This window comes from Macaca fascicularis, chromosome 10 (genome assembly GCF_037993035.2).
Source record: "Macaca fascicularis isolate 582-1 chromosome 10, T2T-MFA8v1.1".
Lineage (NCBI taxonomy): Eukaryota > Metazoa > Chordata > Mammalia > Primates > Cercopithecidae > Macaca > Macaca fascicularis.
The window spans coordinates 8,776,993-8,797,338 of NC_088384.1; the positions used below are offsets into that span (position 1 = coordinate 8,776,993).

A 20,346-nucleotide genomic window follows, 5' to 3' on the forward strand; every position below is an offset into this window, starting at 1 on the left:
TTGGACTGCCTTCATGAGGTGTGTATATCTGGCCAGACTGCTTTTCCATCCTAAGCTGTTGCGAATTCTGGCATAGCACAGTCACTTTTTGTTTTGAGATAGTATCTCACTTTATCACCCCGTCTGGAGTGCAGTGGCATGATTACGGCTCATCTCAGCCTCAGCCTCCCACGCTCAGGTGATCTTGTCACCCAGGCTTGAGTGCAGTGGCGTCATCACAGCTCACTGCAGTCTCGGCCTCCCAGGCTTAGGTGAGCCTCCCAAGTAGCTGGGACTATAGGTGTGCCACCATGCCCCATTAATTTTTTTCTTTTAATCCCCAGAGATGGTCAGGAAACAGTTATTTTATTTGTTTATTTATTTATTTTGCATTTTTTGTCAAGATGGGGCTTTGCCATGTTGCCCAGGCTGGTCTGGAACTCCCAGGCTCAAGCAGTCTACCTGCCTTGGCCTTCCAAAGTGCTGGGATTACAGGTGTGAGAAACCGTGCCTGGCTGGTTGATGGTCACTTTTTCTCAAGGCTTTGGCACATCCACCTTGCCTGTCAATCGCTCCTGTTCCAGGCAGACCTTGCTGCTCTTGGTCAAAGATTTTTCTCTAATCACACAGGACAAAAGGCCGCCACTGAGTGCTGCTCTCTGAGCAATGCCCTGCTCGGTGATAATTGGTTAATTAAAGTGTAAACTGATCCGAAGACCAGGCTCTCCTGAGATGCTTGCAAATCAGATCAAGTTTACTGCAGGCTCCAGGCTGAAAGAGTATCCGAAGAATGGTCCAGTGATCAATGATCCGTAGCTTTGTATCCAACTCCAGGAGAAGGTTAATTAGCGTCATTTACATCATTTTCATTGAATGTACTTAACATGGAAGGGATTGCCAACAAGAAGCTTCCTGTATGGAGTCGGTTCTCTAGGCCCAGCGGTGTTATTTGTGACTGCCTAACCAGGCGGAGTAAGACCTAAAGAGAGTGAAATGTGTAACCTGTGGTGGATAACATTTAAAGATGCCCTGTGTTGTCTGGATAGGCCAAGTAATACTAAGGTAACAAACATCCCCCAGATCTCAAGGGCTGAACACAATGGCAGTTGATTTCTTTTTCACATGAACTCAGCTGAGGGTGCAGATGGTTCTCTAGGGTACCTGTCCTCCATGTGTCACTTTGATTGTCCAGACTGATGGAGGTTTTACCTACCTGAGACTGTAGCACCTGGAACAGTCTCTTCCGTGTAGCTTGGGAAGAGAGGACTTGGCAAGGTTGAACACAGGTACTTGAAAGGCCTTGGAAATGACACACCTCGCGTCTGCTCCTGTCTCATTGGCTAGACCTAATAACGTGACTGCCATTAACTTCAAGGAGGCATCCCCCACATCCGTGGAAGTGAGAGGGCCCAGAACGAGTGTCAGCAAGGACCTCCAAAGTCACCGTTGTACTCTTGCTCACACAGGTACTTTGACGAGGCAGTGGAGTTAAGGAGCAGTTCTTTCTCTAGCTGGGATGACAGTTCAGATTCCTACTGGAAAAAAGAGACCAGCAAAGATACTGAAACCATTCTGAAAACCACAGGCTATTCAGACAGGTATGAATGCAAAACTGTGGGGTTGTAGTAGTGAATCCATGCATTTCTGGGAAAAAAGTGCTGATAACATGATGACATGAAAACCTTTGTAAGGGGCTGGGCATGGTGGCTCATTCCCATAATCCCAGCACTTTAAGAGGCCGAGGTCGAAGGATCACTTGAGCCCAGGAGTACAAGGCTGCAGTGAGCTATGATCGTGCCACTGTACTCCAGCCTGGTCAACAGAATAAGACCTTGTCCCCCTCAAAAAAGAAAACCTTTTGAAACCTTTTGTAAGACTAGTGAATAATTTTGTTCTACTATTTTAGGAATATTGTTTTGATTTTTTTTTTTTTTTGAGACGGAATCTCACTCTGTTGCCCAGGCTGGAGTGCAGTGGTGCAATCTCAGCTTACTGCAGCCTCTGTCTCCCAGGTTCAAGCAATTCTCCTGCCTCAGCCTCCCGAGTAGCTGGGACTACAGGTGCGCACCATCATGCCGGGGTAATTTTTGTATTTTTAGTAGAGACAGGGTCTTACCATGTTGGGCGGGCTGGTCTCAAACTCCTGACCTCAAATGGATCCGCCTGCCTCGGCCTCCCAAAGTGCTGGGATTACAGGTGTGAGCCACCATGCCCGGCCTGTTTTGATTTTAAATTATTGATTCTAAATAGGAGGTGCACATCAGAATCCTCTGTGGACCTTGAAATAAATATGTGTGTGGAGGCCTCTTCCCTGAAGATTCTGATCCATGGGTCAGGGGTGGCCTAGGCCAGGAAGATTTCACCTTTTTCCCCAATTTTTTGTTTTTTAGATTGAGTCTCACTCTGTCGCCCAGGCTGGAGTGCAGTGGCGCAATCTCGGCTCACTGCAAGCTCTGCCTCCTGGGTTCACACCATTCTCCTGCCTCAGCCTCCCAAGTAGCTGGGACTACAGGTGCTGGCCACCATGCCTGGCTAATTTTTTTGTATTTTTAGGAGAGATGGGGTTTCGCCGTGTCAGCCAGGATGGTCTCAGTCTCCTGACTTCATGATCCGCCCGTCTCAGCCTCCCAAAGTGCTGGGATTACAGGCGTGAGCCACCGCACCCGGCCTTTTTTCCCCCAATTTTAAGATATTATTTACATATAGTAAAATTCATCTTTTTATACTTACAGTTCTGACAAGCACATACGTTCATGTAATTACCACCAAAACCAAGGAACAAAACAGTTCCCATCACCCCCAGATTTTCCCCATGCCCTTTGTAGTCCCCCCTCCCCTGCCCCTGGCCCCTGGTCACACCAGGTCTGTTTTCTGGCCTTACAATTTTGCCTTTCCCAAATGTCATATAAGTGGAGTCATGTAGCAATTGGCCTTCCTACTCTGGTTTAACTTTTCTTAGTACACTTGGTCAAGACTCATTCATTCTTGTGTTCATTCCTCTTAATTGCCAAGTTTATCCATTCACCTACTGAAGGACTGACTCCAGTTTTTGGTGATTATGAATGAATTTATTTTCCAACCAGAGAACTTGTGAGAATGCAAAGGGGCACTACTAATATGTTGGGACAACAGATGTAACTTGAAATTGTCCCAGGTAACTGGGACATTTTATATCCTATACAATGTAGAGAGAGCAGTGTCCTATGGACATTCCAAACAATGTATTCAATGTTCACCAGTTGATCTGAAATGTGAAACAACAGACCCCATTTTAAACAGAAATTCCTTCAAATGTTGTATCGTTTGGATATTCTTTTTTTTTTTTTTTTTTTAATTAGAATTTTCAGGCTTTTAAAAATGGCCTAAAATCCTTTTACAAAATTTACTGCTATTGGCATTTTAAAAAATAAAATGGCCAGGCGCGGTGGCTCAAGCCTGTAATCCCAGCACTTTGGGAGGCCGAGACGGGCGGATCACGAGGTCAGGAGTTCGAGACCATCCTGGCTAACACAGTGAAACCCCGTCTCTACTAAAAAATACAAAAAACTAGCCGGGCGAGGTGGCGGGCGCCTGTAGTCCCGGCTACTCGGGAGGCTGAGGCAGGAGAATGGCGTAAAAACCCGGGAGGCAGAGCTTGCAGTGAGCTGAGATCCGGCCACTGCACTCCAGCCTGGGCGACACAGCAAGACTCCGTCTCAAAAAAAAATAAAATAAAAAATAAAATAAAATGAGTATGAAACACGTTTGCTTCACCTCAAATTAGTTAACCTAATGTTGGCTGTTTTTAATTGCAGACCTACTGCTCGCCGCAAGCCAGATTATGAGCCAGTTGAAAATACAGATGAGGCCCAGAAGAAGTTTGGCAATGTCAAGGCCATTTCATCAGATATGTACTTTGGAAGACAAGCCCAGGCTGATGTAAGGGTCCAGAGAGTTTCTTTGGGTGCCCCATAATGCAGGAAAGAAGTGTGGGTGTAGGCACTGGGGAGGAGATCCTGAGTGAGCTAGACTCAGGCTGCCAGATGCCCTCCAGCCTGAAAGTGCTGGAGTCGGGACTTGAACCCAGGTCTGTGTAACTGATCGTGTGCTTGCCGCCTCAGCAAGAGGAGTGTTTACAAGACAAGGACTTACCTCACAGTTCTCTTATTCCTCTCTCGGTGTTTTGAATAGCCATTATCCAGTATCTTTTGAATGTATTTCAAACAATTGTTGATGCAGCTATAATTTACTTAATAACTTTTAAACATAGTGAAATGAAGCACATAGATATGTTTCTTTTTTTTTTTTTTTTTTGAGACGGGGCCTCCCTGTCACCCAGGCTGGAGTGCAGTGGCACAATTTCAGCTCACTGCAACCTCCACCTCCCAGGTTCAAGCAATTCTCCTGCTTCAGCCTCCCAAGTAGCTGGGACTACAGGCATGCACCACTACACCTGGCTAATTTTTGTATTTTTAGTAGAGATGAGGTTTCACCATATTGGCTAGGCTGGTCTTGAACTCCTGACCTCAGGTGATCTGCCTGCCTTGGCTTCCCAAAGTGCTGGGATTACAGGCGTGAACCACCATGCCTGGCCAGATATGTTTCTGGGGAGTGCATATATTTATTTTCAGATTGTTGGCTTTTCTCAGAAATGTTAATGAACTTGGCCAGGCACTGTGGCTCACACCTTAATCCTAGCACTTTCGGAGGCTGAGGCAGGTGGATCACTTGAGGCCAGGAGTTCGAGACCAGCCTGGCCAACATGACGAAACTCCGTCTCTACAAAAAATACAAAAATTAGCTGGGTGTGGTGGTGCGCGCCTGTAGTCCAGCTCCTTGGGAGGCTGAGGCAGAGAATTGCTTGAACCCAGAAGCAGAGGTTACAGTGAGCCAAGATCACATCACTGCATTCCAGCCTGGGTGACAGAGTGAGACTCTCTCTCCAAAAAAAAAAAAAGAAATGTTAATAAACTCATCAGAGTGAAGTCTTGCTAAGCTGTAAGACTCAAGTGGAAGTGGGGAGGTTTACGTCTTCCCTCTCATCCTGAATGGCTAGTGTGCCTCTGACTATTTGGACGATGGTTTCCTAAAATGTGCTGAATGTATTTTGCAGAAGTTTGAACTTCTGCCATCGTTTCGAAAGTAGAATTGGCCCTCGCTTTTCCCACGGTCCATAATATCTGCCTTGCTTCAAAGTTGACATTGAAGTTCAGTTTTAAAATAGTGTCATGGGGCTTGGAAAAGAGCCTCTTAGAGTGGCCTTTGCTGACCGCTGGCTAGAAGCAGCAGCAGGAGAGAGATGCTGCTCTCCCTCCCTCCCTCTGACTGCCTCCGCACTGGCCGTCTTGGCTGAGGTGCTGTATGTTGATCGGTTGGCCTGTGACCTGCCTCCCATGCAGAACATGAGCTTTGTGCTGTCCCGCAGGACCCGGCCTTGGCAGTGGCATTCAGTAACTGTTGGAGAGAGCCTGGGGGACAAACACTTTGAAATGACAGCTCTTCGGTGATTCTTCTTGCAAAACTGCCCACGATCTTTGGAGCCTAACGTTTCCTTTTCCTTGTCTTCTCTAGTATGAGACCAGGGCCCGCCTAGAGAGGCTGTCGGCGAGTTCCTCCATAAGCTCGGCTGATCTGTTTGAGGAGCAGAGGAAGCAGGCAGCAGGTAGGGGGTCACTGAACAAGAGCTGGTCTCTGTCATGCCTACGGTATGAACACATTTCATCTAGATAGGACTGTTTCCTTTTCCAAGATATTTTAGCAACCATTATTTGATGCTCTGATCTCTGCCGTAAGTCAGGTAGAGTAGAAGTTACTATTCCAGGCTTCACATGTGAGGAGACCAAGTCATGAAATGAAAGCATCATCCCCAACATTGCCTGGCAATCATCCTTCTAAACACTGTCATAGAGGAATGTTTTCTAGCTGAGTGCGGATGTGCTATGAAATGCCATGTGGTGTCTTAGCCTTAGAGGTGGACAGCCCTGGGCTCCCATGTGATCCTAACCACCCTCTAGCTGTGAGTCCTTGAGTATGTCATGGCGCCTTTAGCCTCAGTCTCCTTCTCCATAACGTGGGTGGATAAAACTACCTCTCAAGGTTTTCATGAGGCTTAAATGAGAAATACAAAGTGCCACCAAGTGTCTGGCACACAGCAGGCCCCAGGGGTGGGCAGAGGCAGAGAGAAGCATGTGGCTCTACCAGCATCTCTTCCAGAGAAGACAGAACACAACTTTGGGAGTGAGCAAGCGGAGGGGAATTGCCTGTCTCCCGTATCCCTCTTCAGGGTTCAGACCGCAGCAAAGAGGTATCTGGTCCTCCCAGGGCTGGGATGACCTAGGATGGGGCAGCCTGGGAGCCCAGTGGTGGGCTTCAGAGCACCGGCCCCTCTGCTTCGACTTCCATATCCCCCTGACTGAGGGATGCCTTGCAAGAGTACCCTACAAAGGCCTCTGCCAAGCCACAGTGGGGAGGAGGGGGCCCTGCGGTTAACATGAAAGGAGCAGCGTCCTCTGAGGTCATTTCAGGAACCCATTTATCAGCAGGAGAGCCAAGGGGAGGGAGGACTCTCAGGAGCCAGGCATTCCAGGCCTGGCACCCTCAGCACACCTCATTTCTAGGCCTAGAGGAACTGGGTGTGGCTCTAGGTGACCAACCTGGGCAAACACTTGGCCTTATAGCCACAGAGAACAGCTGTTTTCAGAGTCCAAAGAGAAACAGCTCGACAGAGAAGGTCTGAGTGTCGGACATTCTGGGTTGCGGTTTGGGAATGTTATAGAGACACACTGTGGCCCTCGGGGTGCAGTGGGCACTACCAAGTTGCTGTGCTGCGGTGGAGGGAACACACCTAGCCAGGTGGCACCAAGTGAGCCAAGGGTTGTGCCGGCAGAGAGCCAGGCAGCCCAAGGAGCCAGAGGCCACGGCCAGAGTGGACAAGCCCCAGCACATCCACTGCCAGTGAGGGTGTGGCGGTGCCTGGGGGTGGGCAGCCAGGGCCGCGGCTCCCACGAGCCACTCTCTGGGCAACAGCACACCCTGTGCCTCACCCCAGACTCAGCAGAGGGGCGCTCAGGCAGTTACTTGCTGACTGGGCATTTCCTGGCAGTGAGTCTTGGTGGGGGCAGGTGAGGCTCATTGGCTTGTTCCATCTCCAGACTTTCAGTGTCCTGGCCTTTTGTCAGGGCAACTTCATTTTGTGACCATCCCTGGCAGAGAGGCTCTCCAGCCACCTTTGGAGGCCTCCAGCAACCCCAGCCTTGCTGCCCCCACAGGTCAGTGCTGGGTCGCCTTGTAGGGGCCCTGGCACAGCCGGCAGGCCAGTCCAGAGACCTGCATTGTTCAGTCCCCCGACTCCCTGCAGTGGATGCTTTTGTAATTTAAGTCAGTAGAAGTTTTTCTCTGAAGCATTGTTTGTTTAAAAAAAAAAAAAATTGGAGATCAAATGAGAGCAGCCTTTCCAGTTACTGAAACAAAATAGTGGCCAGCCTGTGTCTACCTTCCTGTTCCCTTTCAGAGAACAAAGATCCGTTCAATTTTCTTGAGCCTGTGTAGGTGCCAAACCAACCCTGATCCCTGGCACTTCGTGGTCATTGTAAGGTGCACCCTGGGGTGAGAGGCCACCCAGAAACCTTCACCCCCCTGCCCCCACTGGGGTCTCACTGTGTTGCCCAGGCTGGTCTCAAACTCTGGGCCTTAAGCAAACCTCCCTCCTCAGCCTCCCAAGAAGCTGGGATTACAGGCACCAGCAACTTCTATTAAATGTTTATTTTTTTATTATTTAGAGCATATTTCAACAAAGAGCTTTATGTGTTCTGCCTCCATAAAAGCTTGTTTTCTTTTATAACATTTTTTTCTTTTATTTTGTCTTTAATACTTTGTTATTGAAGTAAAAGTTTGTTTTAAGAAAACAAGTTCTTAAAACTTGTTCTGGGCAAGGCATGGTGACTCACACCTATAATCCCAACACTTTGGGAGGCCGAGGTAGGTGAATCACCTGAGGTCGGGAGTTCAAGATCAGCCTGGCTAACATGGTGAAACCCCATCCCTTCTAAAAATACAAAAATTAGGCCGGTCACAGTGGCTCACGCCTATAATCCCAGCACTTTGGGAGGCCGAGGCGGGTGGATCATGAGGTCAAGAGATTGAGACCAGCCTGGCCAACAGGGTGAAACCCCATCTCTACTAAAAATACAAAAATTAGCTGGGCGTGGTGGCACGTGCCTGTAGTCCCAGCTACTTGTGAGGCTGAGGCAGGAGAATTGCTTGAACCTGGGAGGCGGGGGTTGCAGTGCGCCGAGATCGCACCACTACACTCCAGCCTGGCGACAGAGCAAGACTCCGTCTCAAAAAAAAAAAAAAAAAAAATAGCCAGGCATGGTGGTGGGTGCCTGTAATCCCAGCCGCTCAGGAGACTGAGGCACAAGAATTGCTTGAACCCTGGAGGGGGAAGTTGCAGTGGCCTGGATTGCACCACTGCACTCCAGCCTGGGCAATAGAATGAGATTCTGTTTCAAAAAAAAAAGAAAAAAGAAAAAAAGAAAAGAAAAAAAGACACTATTCTGCGTGGTGCCTCACCTCTGTAATCCAGCACTTTGAGAGGCTGAGAAGGATGCATCACTTGAGCTCAGGAGTTCCAGACCAGCCTGGGCAACATGGCAAAACTGTGTCTCTACAAAAAATACAGAAATTAGCCAGGCGTGGTGGTGCATGCCTGTAGTCCCAGCTACTCCGGAGGCTAAGGTGGGAGGATGACTTGAGGCCAGGAGGCAGAGGTTGTAGTGATCTGAGATGGTGCCACTGCACTCCAGCCTGGGCAATAGAGCCAGGCCTTGTATCGAAAAAAAAAAGAAAGAAAGAAAAAAGAAGCCATTCTGTATTCCTTATCTTAATTTCCACATTTGAAATGCTTCTGGTGAGGTAAGCTACTTTCCGGGGCTGTTTCTAGCCCAGGAACCCTGCGGCCGTTCTTACGGGCACTCTGTTTCACTGTAGCTGAAGGATTGAGTAGGAAGCACATGTAAGCGCCCACAGCCAACCTGACCTGGCACAGCAGCAGTCCCTGTGGCCACACCCATGGGACAGGGTCATTGGAGCTGGGGGACTGCCATCAACTGGGCACTGCCTCAGGCAGGTGTGAGGCACTCAGACACCAGATGACGGAGTGGAGGCAGCGTGTGAGAGCCAGGATACAACAAAAAGCTTCAAACCCAGCTGTCCCCTCAGCATGTCTCTTTCCAGAAAGCCAATTCTGATTGTTGAATGAGAGCACATCTGCGTGGCAGTGCAGACACCTGCACCCTTCCTTGTGTGCATCGTGGGGTCAAGTGGCTGGTTGTTTGCGGGGTCCCTTGACCACTGTCTCCTTTTCTCCTTGCTCCGGCCCAGGGTCTGGGAGTGTGGCCTCAAAAGCACTACCCTCAGTCCGCAGTCAGGCAGTCCGGTTTGGTTATTGCCACATGTGCTTGTCAGACAGTATAGCTGTGCAGTGGCATTGCCAACAGAGATTCAGTTAAACCAGAGTGGCATGTATTTAGCAAAGTGGCATCTGTTACGCCTATCTGAGAAGTAGCCATTGGAGCAATTTTTGTTGTTAAACTCATTGTTTGGCTAGGCACAGTGATACACGCCTGTAATCCCAACACTTCGGGAGGCCAAAGTAGGATTGCTTGAGCCCAGGAGTTCCAGACCAGCCTGGAAAACATAGTGGGACCCCCATCTCTATAAAAAATTTAAAAAATAAAAAAATTAGCTAGGTGTGATGGTTCACGCCTGTAGTCCCAATTATTTAGGAGGCTAAGGCAGGAGGATCACTTGAGCCCAAAAGATTGAGGCTGTAGTGAGCCATGATCACACCACTGTACTCCAACCTGGGCAACAGAGTGAGTCCCTGTCTCAAACAAACAAACAATGCCCAAACTTGTTCTTAAAATCTTGGAATTACTTTTTCTCTTCATTTGTCTCCACGAAGCAGAGAGATTAGAACTGGTATTCTTAGGCCGGGCGCGGTGGCTCAAGCCTGTAATCCCAGCACTTTGGGAGGCCGAGACGGGTGGATCACGAGGTCAGGAGATCGAGACCATCCTGGCTAACACAGTGAAACCCCGTCTCTACTAAAAATACAAAAAACTAGCCGGGCGAGGTGGCGGGCGCCTGTAGTCCCAGCTACTCGGGAGGCTGAGACAGGAGAATGGCGTAAACCCGGGAGGCAGAGTTTGCAGTGAGCTGAGATCCGGCCACTGCACTCCAGCCTGGGCAACAGAGCGAGACTCCGTCTCAAAAAAAAAAAAAAGAACTGGTATTCTTTTAAAAATTCTTATTTTGGGCCGAGCGCGGTGGCTCACGCCTGTAATCCCAGCACTTTGGGAGGCTGATGTGGGCAGATCATGAGGTCAGGAGATCGAGACCATCCTAGCCAACACGGTGAAACCCCATCTCTACTAAAAATACAAAAAATTAGCTGAGCGTGGTGGCGGGCGCCTGTAGTCCCAGCAACTCCGGAGACTGAGGCAGGAGAATGGCGTGAACCTGGGAGGCGGAGCTTGCAGTGAGCCGAGATCTCACCACTGCACTCCAGCCTGGGCAACAGAGCGAGACTCCGTCTCAAAGAAAAGAAAAAGAAAATTATTATTTTGGGCCGGGCGTGGTGGCTCACGCCTGTAATCCCAGCATTTTGGGAAGCTGAGGCAGATGGATCACAAGGTGGGGAGATTTAGACCATCCATCCCGGCTAACACAGCGAAACCCCGTCTCTACTAAAAAATTAAAAAAAAAAAAAAAAAAAAAAAGCCGAGCGTGGTGGCGGGCACCTGTAGTCCCACCTACTCAGGAGGCTGAGGCAGGAGAATGGCGTGAACCCAGGAGGTGGAGCTTGCAGTGAACTGAGATTGTGCCACTGCACTCCAGCCTCGGCGACAGAACAAGACTCTGTCTTAAAAAAAAAAAAAAAAAAGATCTTATTTTGAGGAGCCTGGGAGTTGTCCTGGAACCTTCCACCTCCCTTGTCACACCATAGACCCATATGATCGGAGTCTCTCCTGGATGACCCCAGACGTGAAGCGTGGCCACAACCCCCTGCTTGGTCCTCCTGCTCCGGTCTTGGCTGCTGCTCACCCCTCTCCTCACTCCTCCCACAATGATGTTTCGAAACACAGTCATCCGTGCTGAAAATCCTGCCCTCGAGAGCTTGAAGCACAGCTCCCCGCCCAGCACTCACCTCCAGGACCATGGTTCCGTTGGCCTTTCCAGCCTCGTTTCTCGTGATTTACTGCTGTGACTTGCTCCAGCGGTGTTGAGCCTGTGGAGCCCCCAGCCCAGAATGCTTCTCTTCCCCATTCCCCCAGACAGCCCCTCAACCCGTACTTGCCCTGGGGGCCTGGTTAGTGCCCCCTGCACCACTCTTGTGCCTTACACCGAGGGCAAGACCATGTGATGACCATCTCCCCCAGTGGATCGTCAGTTCTCCTTTCTGTGCCCTTGGCACCTGACAGAGCCTGGCAGAGGAAGCCCTCTGCAGGTGTTTGAGGATGAATGGGTGGAGGGATGATGAATGGCCCCAGGAGCTTGCTGAGTCTGAGCGCCTGCCCGCCGGCCAGCATAGGCTGGAACACGCCTCCCACTACCTCCCGTGTCCCATGGCCAGTGCCAGGCTGCAGTGGCGATGTGTTCCGCCTCCAGCACAAGCCTTGAGAGCTGTGTGCGTGTTGCCATGTTCCATTCCCTGTCATAGTAGGCAAGGAAGCTGGAATTAAGAGGTAGCCCCGTGGGCTTGGACCACAAGTGGCTGTGATGTACAGAACCCCCTGCCCACCTGCACTGGGCACAGCGAACATCAGTTGTGGGTGGTTGTTAGCTCAGCGTCACCTGTCCTGTCCTGACTCATCCAGGGCATTTGCCGCAACCACGGACCACTGTGTAGCTCAGCGTCCCCTTTGTCTCAGAGAGGGGAGCCGCTGTCTTCTTCCTGGCTGCTCAAGCAGAAACCTGGGAAATATCCTTAATCCGCCTGCCTCCCAGCCTGCCTCGGCGTCAGTCAGTGTGTCTCTTGACACCTGCCTCCTGAGGACGCTCAGCCCGTTCCCTCCCGATCCCCACTGCCACCTGCTCAGGCTCAGGTACCGCCCCATGCACCTGGACCCCTGCAGCCACCTCCAAGCTGTTTACCTGAGTTTGCTCTGTGTCCCTTCCACATGACACAGGTCACACTTTAGTGGTGTTATCAGTTAATTGTCTGCTTTCCTTAGTAGGTGGTGAGCTGTGGAAAAGCGGGTCTGTGGTGGTGTCCTCAGTACGCACTGTGGGTGTTCTGAGAACAGATAGGGACGAGAGATTCCCTGGGTCAAGGACACTTTTCCTGAGCAGGTGGCTGGAGCTGTCATTTCCTGGAGCTCATTGTGTAACCTGAGCGCACTAGGGCTGTCTTTGACCATGGCCACCTGGCCCCTCCAGCCTGCCCAGGCAGCCCTCAGAGGAGACACAGCACCCCAGTCCCATCACTGTGTTGGAATTCTACTCTGTCATTGGCGAAGGCCTACAAGATTTTACACAGGCAGCTGGAGATGGAGATGGGAGGACCTGCATCTGTGGTAGGCATGAGAACAGTGCTGTGGGCAAATGCAGTGTCTCTCCCAAGGGACACATTGCAGGGTAACTTGTCAGTTCTGTTTTGTTCTCAGAGAGGGACTTGACCAAGGATTTCTATTTTGTTATTGTTTTTGAGATGGGGTCTCACTCTGTCACCCAGGCTGTAGTGGGGTGGCATAATCTTGGCTCACTGCAACCTCCACCTCCCCAGTTCAAGTGATTCTCCTGCCTCAGCCTCCTGAGTAGCTAGGGTTACAGGTGCCCGCCACCATGCCCAGCTAATTTTTTGTATTTTTAGTAGAGATGGGGTTTCACCATGTTGGCCAGGCTGGTCTTGAACTCCTGACCTCAAGTGATCCACCCACCTCAGCCTCCCAAAGTGCTGGGATTACAGGCGTGAGCCACTGTGTCCGGTGGGTTTCTGTTTTGTAAGGAACAGGTGGTGTCATGTGGGGCTTAGGGCATAGCTAGGTGTGGCTACTTCTGAGGACCTTCAGGGTTTGTGTTGAGCTCACTGAGCCCCTGCAGCGTCTTATTACAATTGTGACACAGAAGTTTATGAACCCCTGATTGTCAGCTCTAGGAGTGTGGTCAGACCTCCTTTATGTGTGATAACCCTGATGAACTTCACCCACATTGGTAGCAATTATGGTGATGTTTATGTCAGGGCAACAGTAACCCACTAACACCGGTCCTAGCAGAGAGGGTGGAAGTGTCAACTTCTGTACCTGGGAAGACTGGCAGTGGAGCTCGGCTTCTAAGTCACAGTCAGAGAGCATCAGTGATGTATCCATGTGGCTCACCTCCCGGGGGAGGAAACAAGCTTCCTCCATCCCCCAAGCGAGTGGGAGGGGCAGTCCTAGTCACAGATGGCTGCTGCTTTGCTTCGTCCCTGCCAGTAACCCCAGAGCAAGCAAATGGCTCCTCTCATTTGAGGATACGTGCATCCCAGGGAAGGCTCTGATTGGTCAGGCCTGGGTCATGAGCCCATGCCTGTGGACAGGGTAGAAGGGAGAGGTGGTTCCCGGAGGAAGGGAGGAGTACTGTTACCAAAAGAGGGAGGAGGCGATGTGAAAGAGGCCATCCGTGTTGGCCCATCTGCCTTTTGCTGGGTACTTACCTGCCAGGGCTATGTTAAGCACCTTGAGGAAAGGGGCCCAGAGAGAGCAAGGAACTAAATTCTCCAGAGGCACATAGCCTGGAAGTGGCAGTGCCAGGATTTGAACTCATGGTGGTGTTAAGTCCCCCATACTACATCTTCTCTCATGTGGATTCTCTCATGTGGATCGTGGCAGGGCTGCCACTTCAGCCCGAGTCTCCATCCCACTGCTGGGCTCCTTGTGAGGCGGCAGGAGGGGAGACATCCAGGTTCTCTGAAGCCGTTGGGCACTCTGGGCACAGGGTTTGCCGCAGCCATGGCCATGGCAGTAATGAGCCAGCTTCTGTGTGTGTGCAGGGAACTACAGCCTGTCCAACGTGCTGCCCAGTGCCCCCGACATGGCGCAATTCAAGCAGGGAGTGAGGTCCGTTGCTGGAAAACTCTCCGTCTTTGCTAATGGAGTCGTGACTTCAATTCAGGTCAGTGGAATGGGGCAGTGCTCACTGGCTATGATGGTAGTAGATTCAGCAGTTTGAAAATGAGACCTACTTCAATCTTCAACTGCTGGAAAATTCAATTATATGTTATTGGATCGATGTGTTTGCTACAGTATAACCCAGGACATTATGAAAACCAGAAATTATAATTTTATATTTAATATTTTCTAATGTATGACTCTCTGGGAATTGTTAGAGGAATTGTCATGACCATTATGCAGTTTTTTTTTTCCTAGATTGGAACAGAGAAGTAAGTATTAAGAAAATTGAAATTATCTGTAATGCCACATCACAGGGATAACTTCTTAATATTATGGTATATTTTTAGCTCTAGATTTCTAAGGATATTTTTCTATTCATAGATAAAAAGGATATACATATCTTTTTAAAATCAAAAAGGGATTATATTGTATATAGGGTTTTATATCTTGCTTTTTCTCTGTGATGTTAGGAGCATTTCCATGTCATCAGAAGTTTTTCTAAAACCACATTCTATCGAGTGAAAACATAAGCCAAGGATGGCACATACTTGCACATAAGAGTCGAGGCCATCTCTGACGATATGAATGGCTCGTTTCTTTGTACCTTCTTGTTTACATCAGGCCATTGAAGAAGGATTCTATTAAAGATGCTGCTAAAGGAAGTAGGACTGGAACCATGTGGACTGTGGTGCCTCTAAAGGGGGTTCCTGGCCCCAGGCAGATGTTGCTCTGGCTGCAGGTTAAGGAGGGCATGGAGGTGTCTCCCGTTCTGGAGAGTTCCCTTAGTCCCAGGACTCTTGATGTAGCTGTTTTCACACTGTGAATAGCACAGTCTTCCCTTTCATTTGACTCTGAAGTTAAAATTCACAGAGTTCTTTCACGTCCCTCAGGTCAGCTAAGCCCACATCAGTCTCCATATAGGTAACATCCCTATTTTATAGATGGTCATCCCCATTTTAGAGATGACTCCCTTTTATATCCCCATTTTACAGGTGAAGGAATTGAGGCACAGGTTAGGTCACTTCTGCAAGATGACCAGCTGAGCCGAAATTTCAGGGCTTCAAACACCAAGTGTGTTTCTCTGTCCTGCCCATCACACTTGTTTCCCAGAGGCTCAGCAAGTAGCCTCCGGCCCACTGAGCATCCTCCCGCCCAGACACTTTGCTCCCTGCCTCCCGATCCCGGGACTGTGGCCATGGATGCCAGAGACAGGATGTGAATCCTGTTGGCTTCTGAAGCCCACACCTGCCCTCAGCCTTGAAGCTGCAGCAATGGCTGCTTCCAGATGAGCACACCCCCGCGGTGTAGTGTTCATGTCACATGCCCGACACCGGCTGCAGTGTCAGTTTTGGTGATGGTGAATATTCAGGGCGCAGGAGTCAGGGATCGCTGCTGAATGGTCGTAAACTTCCGTTTTGGTTCTCTCTTCAGGATCGCTATGGTTCTTAATACTGAAGTCGTGATATGTATTTCCTGGAGAAATTCTTCTGTAAATGAACCAGTGACCACGCAACAGGCGGCAGTGAAGACCAGATAGTTTTGCGGATTGTTTTGCTACTTTTTCATATGGTATATGTTTCTGATTTTTAATATTTCTTTTGAGAAATTCTGAGTTCTGATGTAGTAGGAGCTTTACTGTGATTTCTGTTTCGTGTTCCCTCCTGCCACACCCTCCTTTGGCGTCTCCACGTATATCCTTGCTTTATTTTCTTGGAACCTTTGGTTTCAACACTGAGGGCCTGGAGACATCGGCTCCTCCTGCTCCTGAACCAGGAGGCTTCACGTAGGGGAGGAGAGGTCTCCATGTGACACGTGGGCTCAGGGCTGCCAGAATCAAAAGATGCCAGATGGACCTGCAGAAACAACGCTCACCACACACATGTCCTTCAAAAGACCAAAGTGACGGGTGTCTCCTGTGACAGGTTGCTTCATTTATGTTTCTACATAGTAAGGTGACTGCCAAATAATATTTGAAGTCATCTGTCTCTTTGTAAATTATTTTCTATGACCTATAAATTTAAAAATATTTTTCAGTGAGTGCTTTTAACAAATGTAAGCTGCCTTGCCAAGGGGATTAATGTTATCTTGTAAAAGGTGTTGCTGTTTGAATTGATGAGAAATGGAAGATGAGAACTCCCTAAGGGTGTTTATAAATCGATGTGGTATACAGAATTAAAATGGAGTGAGGTAAGAAGATACAGCTACAGAGAATAGTTCCATGTATGGGAGAACAGTCATTGTAATTGGGTAGTTTTGTTAATATTTTTAAACCTTGCTTTTCAAAAATTACAGAATGTGTATAAACGAATAAAGAAAAATAATTTAGCTGTGTTTTAGACAGCATTAGAATATATTGTTCAGCACAGTAAAATATATTTGAAATCTGATAAGCCAAAAATGTGGTTTTGAATGAATATTTTGTGAATCTTTCTTAAAAGCTCAAATTTGTAGACTTCTAAATAGAATAAACACTTGCAGCAGATGGCATTGCCTACATTTTTTCCTGAAAGCTTTGGTAATAAGTCATTGTAAGTCAGAGTTTGTGGTATAACATTGATGGACATTTGAATTGTGGTAACTGTAGATGGACACGGATTTAATGTGCGTTTGGGGCCTGATGTGCAGTTGTGATGAATTGGGATGTTGTTCGTAGCACAGGAGCAAGGTGGAGTGTCCTGGTTGAAAATGACGTTGGGCCAGGTGCGGCAGCTCACACCTGTAATCCTAGCACTTCGGGAGGCTGGGGTGGGAGGATTACCTGAGCCCAGGAATTTGAAACCAACCTGGACAACATAGCAAGACCCTGCCTCTACCAAAAAAGAAAAAATTCAGCCGGGTACAATGGCATGTGCCTGTTATTCCAACTACTTGGGAGGCTGCAGCAGGAGGATCCCTTGAGCCCAGGAGGTCAAGGCTGCAGTGAGCTATGATCTCAACACTGCACTGCAGCCTGGATGACAGAGCAAGACCCTGTCCCAAAAAAAAAAAAAAAGAAAAACGTTGGGAGGGAGGGAGGAGATTGACTCCCCACTCCCAGAGCCTTAGCTGAGGGTGCCTGTGATGTGCCTTCCATGCCCCTCCCCACTGCCCCTCCCCTTCCCTGCTGTTCCTCGGTCTCCCCACCATGCCCCTCCCCGCTGCCCTTCGGTCTCTGCCCTGCCCCTCAGTATCCCCCCATGCCGCTCCCTGCTGCCCCTTGGTCTCCACCCTGCCCCTCAGTCTCCCCTAAGCACACACCCACCAAATCCCTACCCCTAGATGTACTGGGTCTGCCACAGGCCCCTACATCTGGGTCCCCGGAGGCCCTGGAGAGGAGCAGAGGGAGCCGGGCTTTCACTCTTCCTAAGGCTGAAGTCCTAGCCCTGGGTTGCTGCTTATCCCAGCCTGGGCCAGCCCGGACACCTGTGGTCCTCCTCTTTGGGTCCCTGGATGTGGAAATAGGCCTCCAGTCGCCCTCAGTTCCCCTGAGGAGAGGGTTGCGGGAGTGGAGGGACTGCTGTGTAACCAGGCTTTGGAGGCAGGACACCGACCTGGGCTTGGAGCTCTAGAGAATCATCGACTGGCCTCAGTCCCAGCTCTGCCCAAACCCTGAGGGTCTGGGAGCCTGGCCTGGCCCTCCCTGCTGGTGAGCCTGCTGATGCCACCTGTGTGCCCTTGCCAGGTGGGCAGGGGCCTCTCCCGCTGGGCAGTGCTCTGCATCCCAGTGTGGGGCTGGATGAGCAGAGCCCCCTGGAGCCACCCGCCTGTGAACACCATCCCCAGTCTCCTGCTGAAACCCCTTGCAACCACCATGTTCCCTGGGCCACCTGGGCTGCGGGGAACTGGTCTCAGGATGGGAAGGGGCCCGCCTCCAGCTCCACCCTTGGTCTTGGGCTGCAGGGAGGTAGACAGCCTTCCTGGAGCGTTTATTGCCTGGTACCATGGGTGGGAGGGAGCCTGGGGGATTCCAAGGTCCAGACTCTGACTCCAGAGCCTGAGGGTCAGGAAGCTGCTGGCAAGCTGTGGCCACAGCCGTGGCCTTGAGCTGGGCACGGCCAAAGAGGGGGCTGGCTGGGGTCTCTGCCGCTCTGACATCGGGCAGTGGACAGGTTACCCAACCTTGCCCCAGCGTCCCCTGGCAGCCTGCCTCCCAGCCTGAGCCCCTCCGCTGGCTTCCCTGCAGTGCTCAGTGACATGCGGGGAGAGCATTCAGCACCGAAGTGTCCTCTGCACCGATGATACCAGTGTCCCTGTGATGAGGCCCAGCAGCCAGCCAGCGCAGTCACCTGCTCTCTGCCACCCTGTTGGCGGCCTCTGGACACACTGGGCCCTGAAGGCTCAGGCAGCGGCTCCTCCAGCCACGAGCTCTTCAGCAGGGCTGACTTCATCCCGTGCCTCTTGGCCCCACGCCCTCCACCCACCTCATCACCCGAACCAGCCAGCATGGCAATGCCATTGAGGAGGAGGCCCCAGAGCTGGGCCCGCCGGGGCGTGTGTTTGTATACGACTTATAGTATGACTACAATTTCATTCACCTCCATGAGGATCTGTGCTATGGGCCCTTCAATGGGCCTGATCTAGACCTGGCAGGGACAGGGGACTGGACACCCCCACTGCGCAGCCGTCCTGCTGCGCCCTCCACTGGCAGCCCCATGCCTGCCACAGGGCCTCCTGCAGCCGAGGAGGAGGGGGTACTGGGACCCTGGTCCGCTAGCCCTTGGCCCAGCCAGGCCAACCACTCCCCACCCCCACCTTCAGAGCAGACCCCTGGGAACCCTCTGGTCAATTTCCTGCCAGAGGAAGACGCCCCTATAGAGGCTCCAGACCTTGGGCTCTCCAGCCCGCCCTGGCCCAGGGTTTCTGTTGATGGCACGCAGACGCCTGCTGCGCCTGGAGCCAAAATGACTTCCTAGTCAGCTAGGACAGCCAGAGCCAGCTGCCCCCTCCGTTGTGGGACAGGACCAATGAGGTTTCCAAGGATGATGAGGAACCCGTGGGCCACGGAGCACCCCACCTGCCCCAGAGGCCCAGCCCCACGCTGCCCTCTGTCCTGTCGACAGCACCCACTCCTCTCCTGGTCCTGACATGGTGGAGCTGTGGACAGGAGGGACTGTAGCCTGGAAGCCAGCTCTGGAGGGCGGCCTGGGGCCTGTGGACAGTGAGCTGAGGCTCCTCCCCCTCCTCCCATGGGCACTCTGCCAGAAATTAAGGGCAGGGACAGCCTCCTGGAGCCAGAGACTCCCACCTTCCCAACCCCAGGACCAGGCTCATGGGGCCTGCAGACTGTGGCAGTGCCAGGGACCTTCCTCCCCACAACCCTGATTGGCCTCAGGCACACACCCTGGGTGACTGCCTAGAGCCCGGGACCCAAGGACCAGCCTGAGCCCCTCAGCCCTGAGGTGCCGCTGAGCTCTGGGCTTCTATCTACGCCAGCTTGGGACAACCCCAACAGCAGAGTCCCTGAGGCCCAGCCCCTGGCCCCAGCCCGGCCGAGGCGGAGCCCCGGTGGACCTGCTGGCTGCCAGGAACGCCAGCTGGCGAGCGGGAAGCTGGAACAAGGCAAGGGGTGTGGGCTGCTGGGTGGGCGGGGAGTTTGCTCGGGACCTTGGTGACTGTTTCCTCATCTGAAAATGAGCAGAGTGGGACACAGGCGCTGTCTACCCTGCCTCCCTCGGGGCGGGAGTTCCTAGGATTAGGGGAAACCGACAGCCGTGGTGGGTGGAGGCTCCATGAGGTGGGAGGAGCATTGCTCCAGCTCAGCCTGGCCAACATGGCAAAACTCTCTCTATAAAAACTACAAAAAGTAGCTGGGCGTGGTGGTGGGCGCCTGTAGTCCCACTTAGGAGGCTGAGGCAGGAGAATCACTTGAACCCAGGAGGCGGAGGTTACAGTGAGCCGAGATCACGCCACTGCACTCCAGCATGGGCGATAAAACAAGACTCTGTCTCAAAAATAAAAATAAAAAATAAAATATAGCTACTAAGCATCTACCTGTGCCAAGCACTATTCTAGGCACAGGACACAGTGGAAAAATGAGAAAGACAAACAGAAAAAATAGGATCATTCATTCTTCACTCCCCAACATTATAGAACTAGTTCAGGCCTATTAATGAAATAACTTGGGGCTACGAAAATGTAGTGTGCATAGACTAACGCGGGCACGTGACGAGCATTTACTGAAACACACACTTTGGCGTTCCGCCACCAAGCTCTGCCGGCAGCACTTGGCAACGAACACGGCTGCTGCACAGGCTCA

General features: G+C 51.0%; 1 protein-coding gene and 1 pseudogene across 3 annotated transcripts in view; both read left to right on the forward strand.

The window, feature by feature from the left end:
* ARFGAP3 (ARF GTPase activating protein 3) overlaps positions 1-16,593 on the forward strand; it is a 64,472-nt gene extending 47,879 nt beyond the window's left edge. For 2 of the 3 annotated variants that reach the window (XM_045363514.2, XM_065522047.2), the window contains exons 12-16: positions 1,446-1,577; positions 3,774-3,897; positions 5,530-5,620; positions 13,991-14,112; positions 15,543-16,593. In XM_045363514.2, coding sequence (XP_045219449.1) covers positions 1,446-1,577; positions 3,774-3,897; positions 5,530-5,620; positions 13,991-14,112; positions 15,543-15,560 — 487 coding nt within the window. In that variant the 3' untranslated portion in view covers positions 15,561-16,593. The remainder of the gene's footprint in view (positions 1-1,445; positions 1,578-3,773; positions 3,898-5,529; positions 5,621-13,990; positions 14,113-15,542) is intronic. The other variant, XM_045363515.2, reaches the window with a different exon arrangement.
* A 203-nt stretch (positions 16,594-16,796) lies between these two features.
* Positions 16,797-19,718, forward strand: LOC141407806 (A disintegrin and metalloproteinase with thrombospondin motifs 7-like; annotated as a pseudogene).
* The last annotated feature ends 628 nt before the right edge of the window (positions 19,719-20,346 follow it).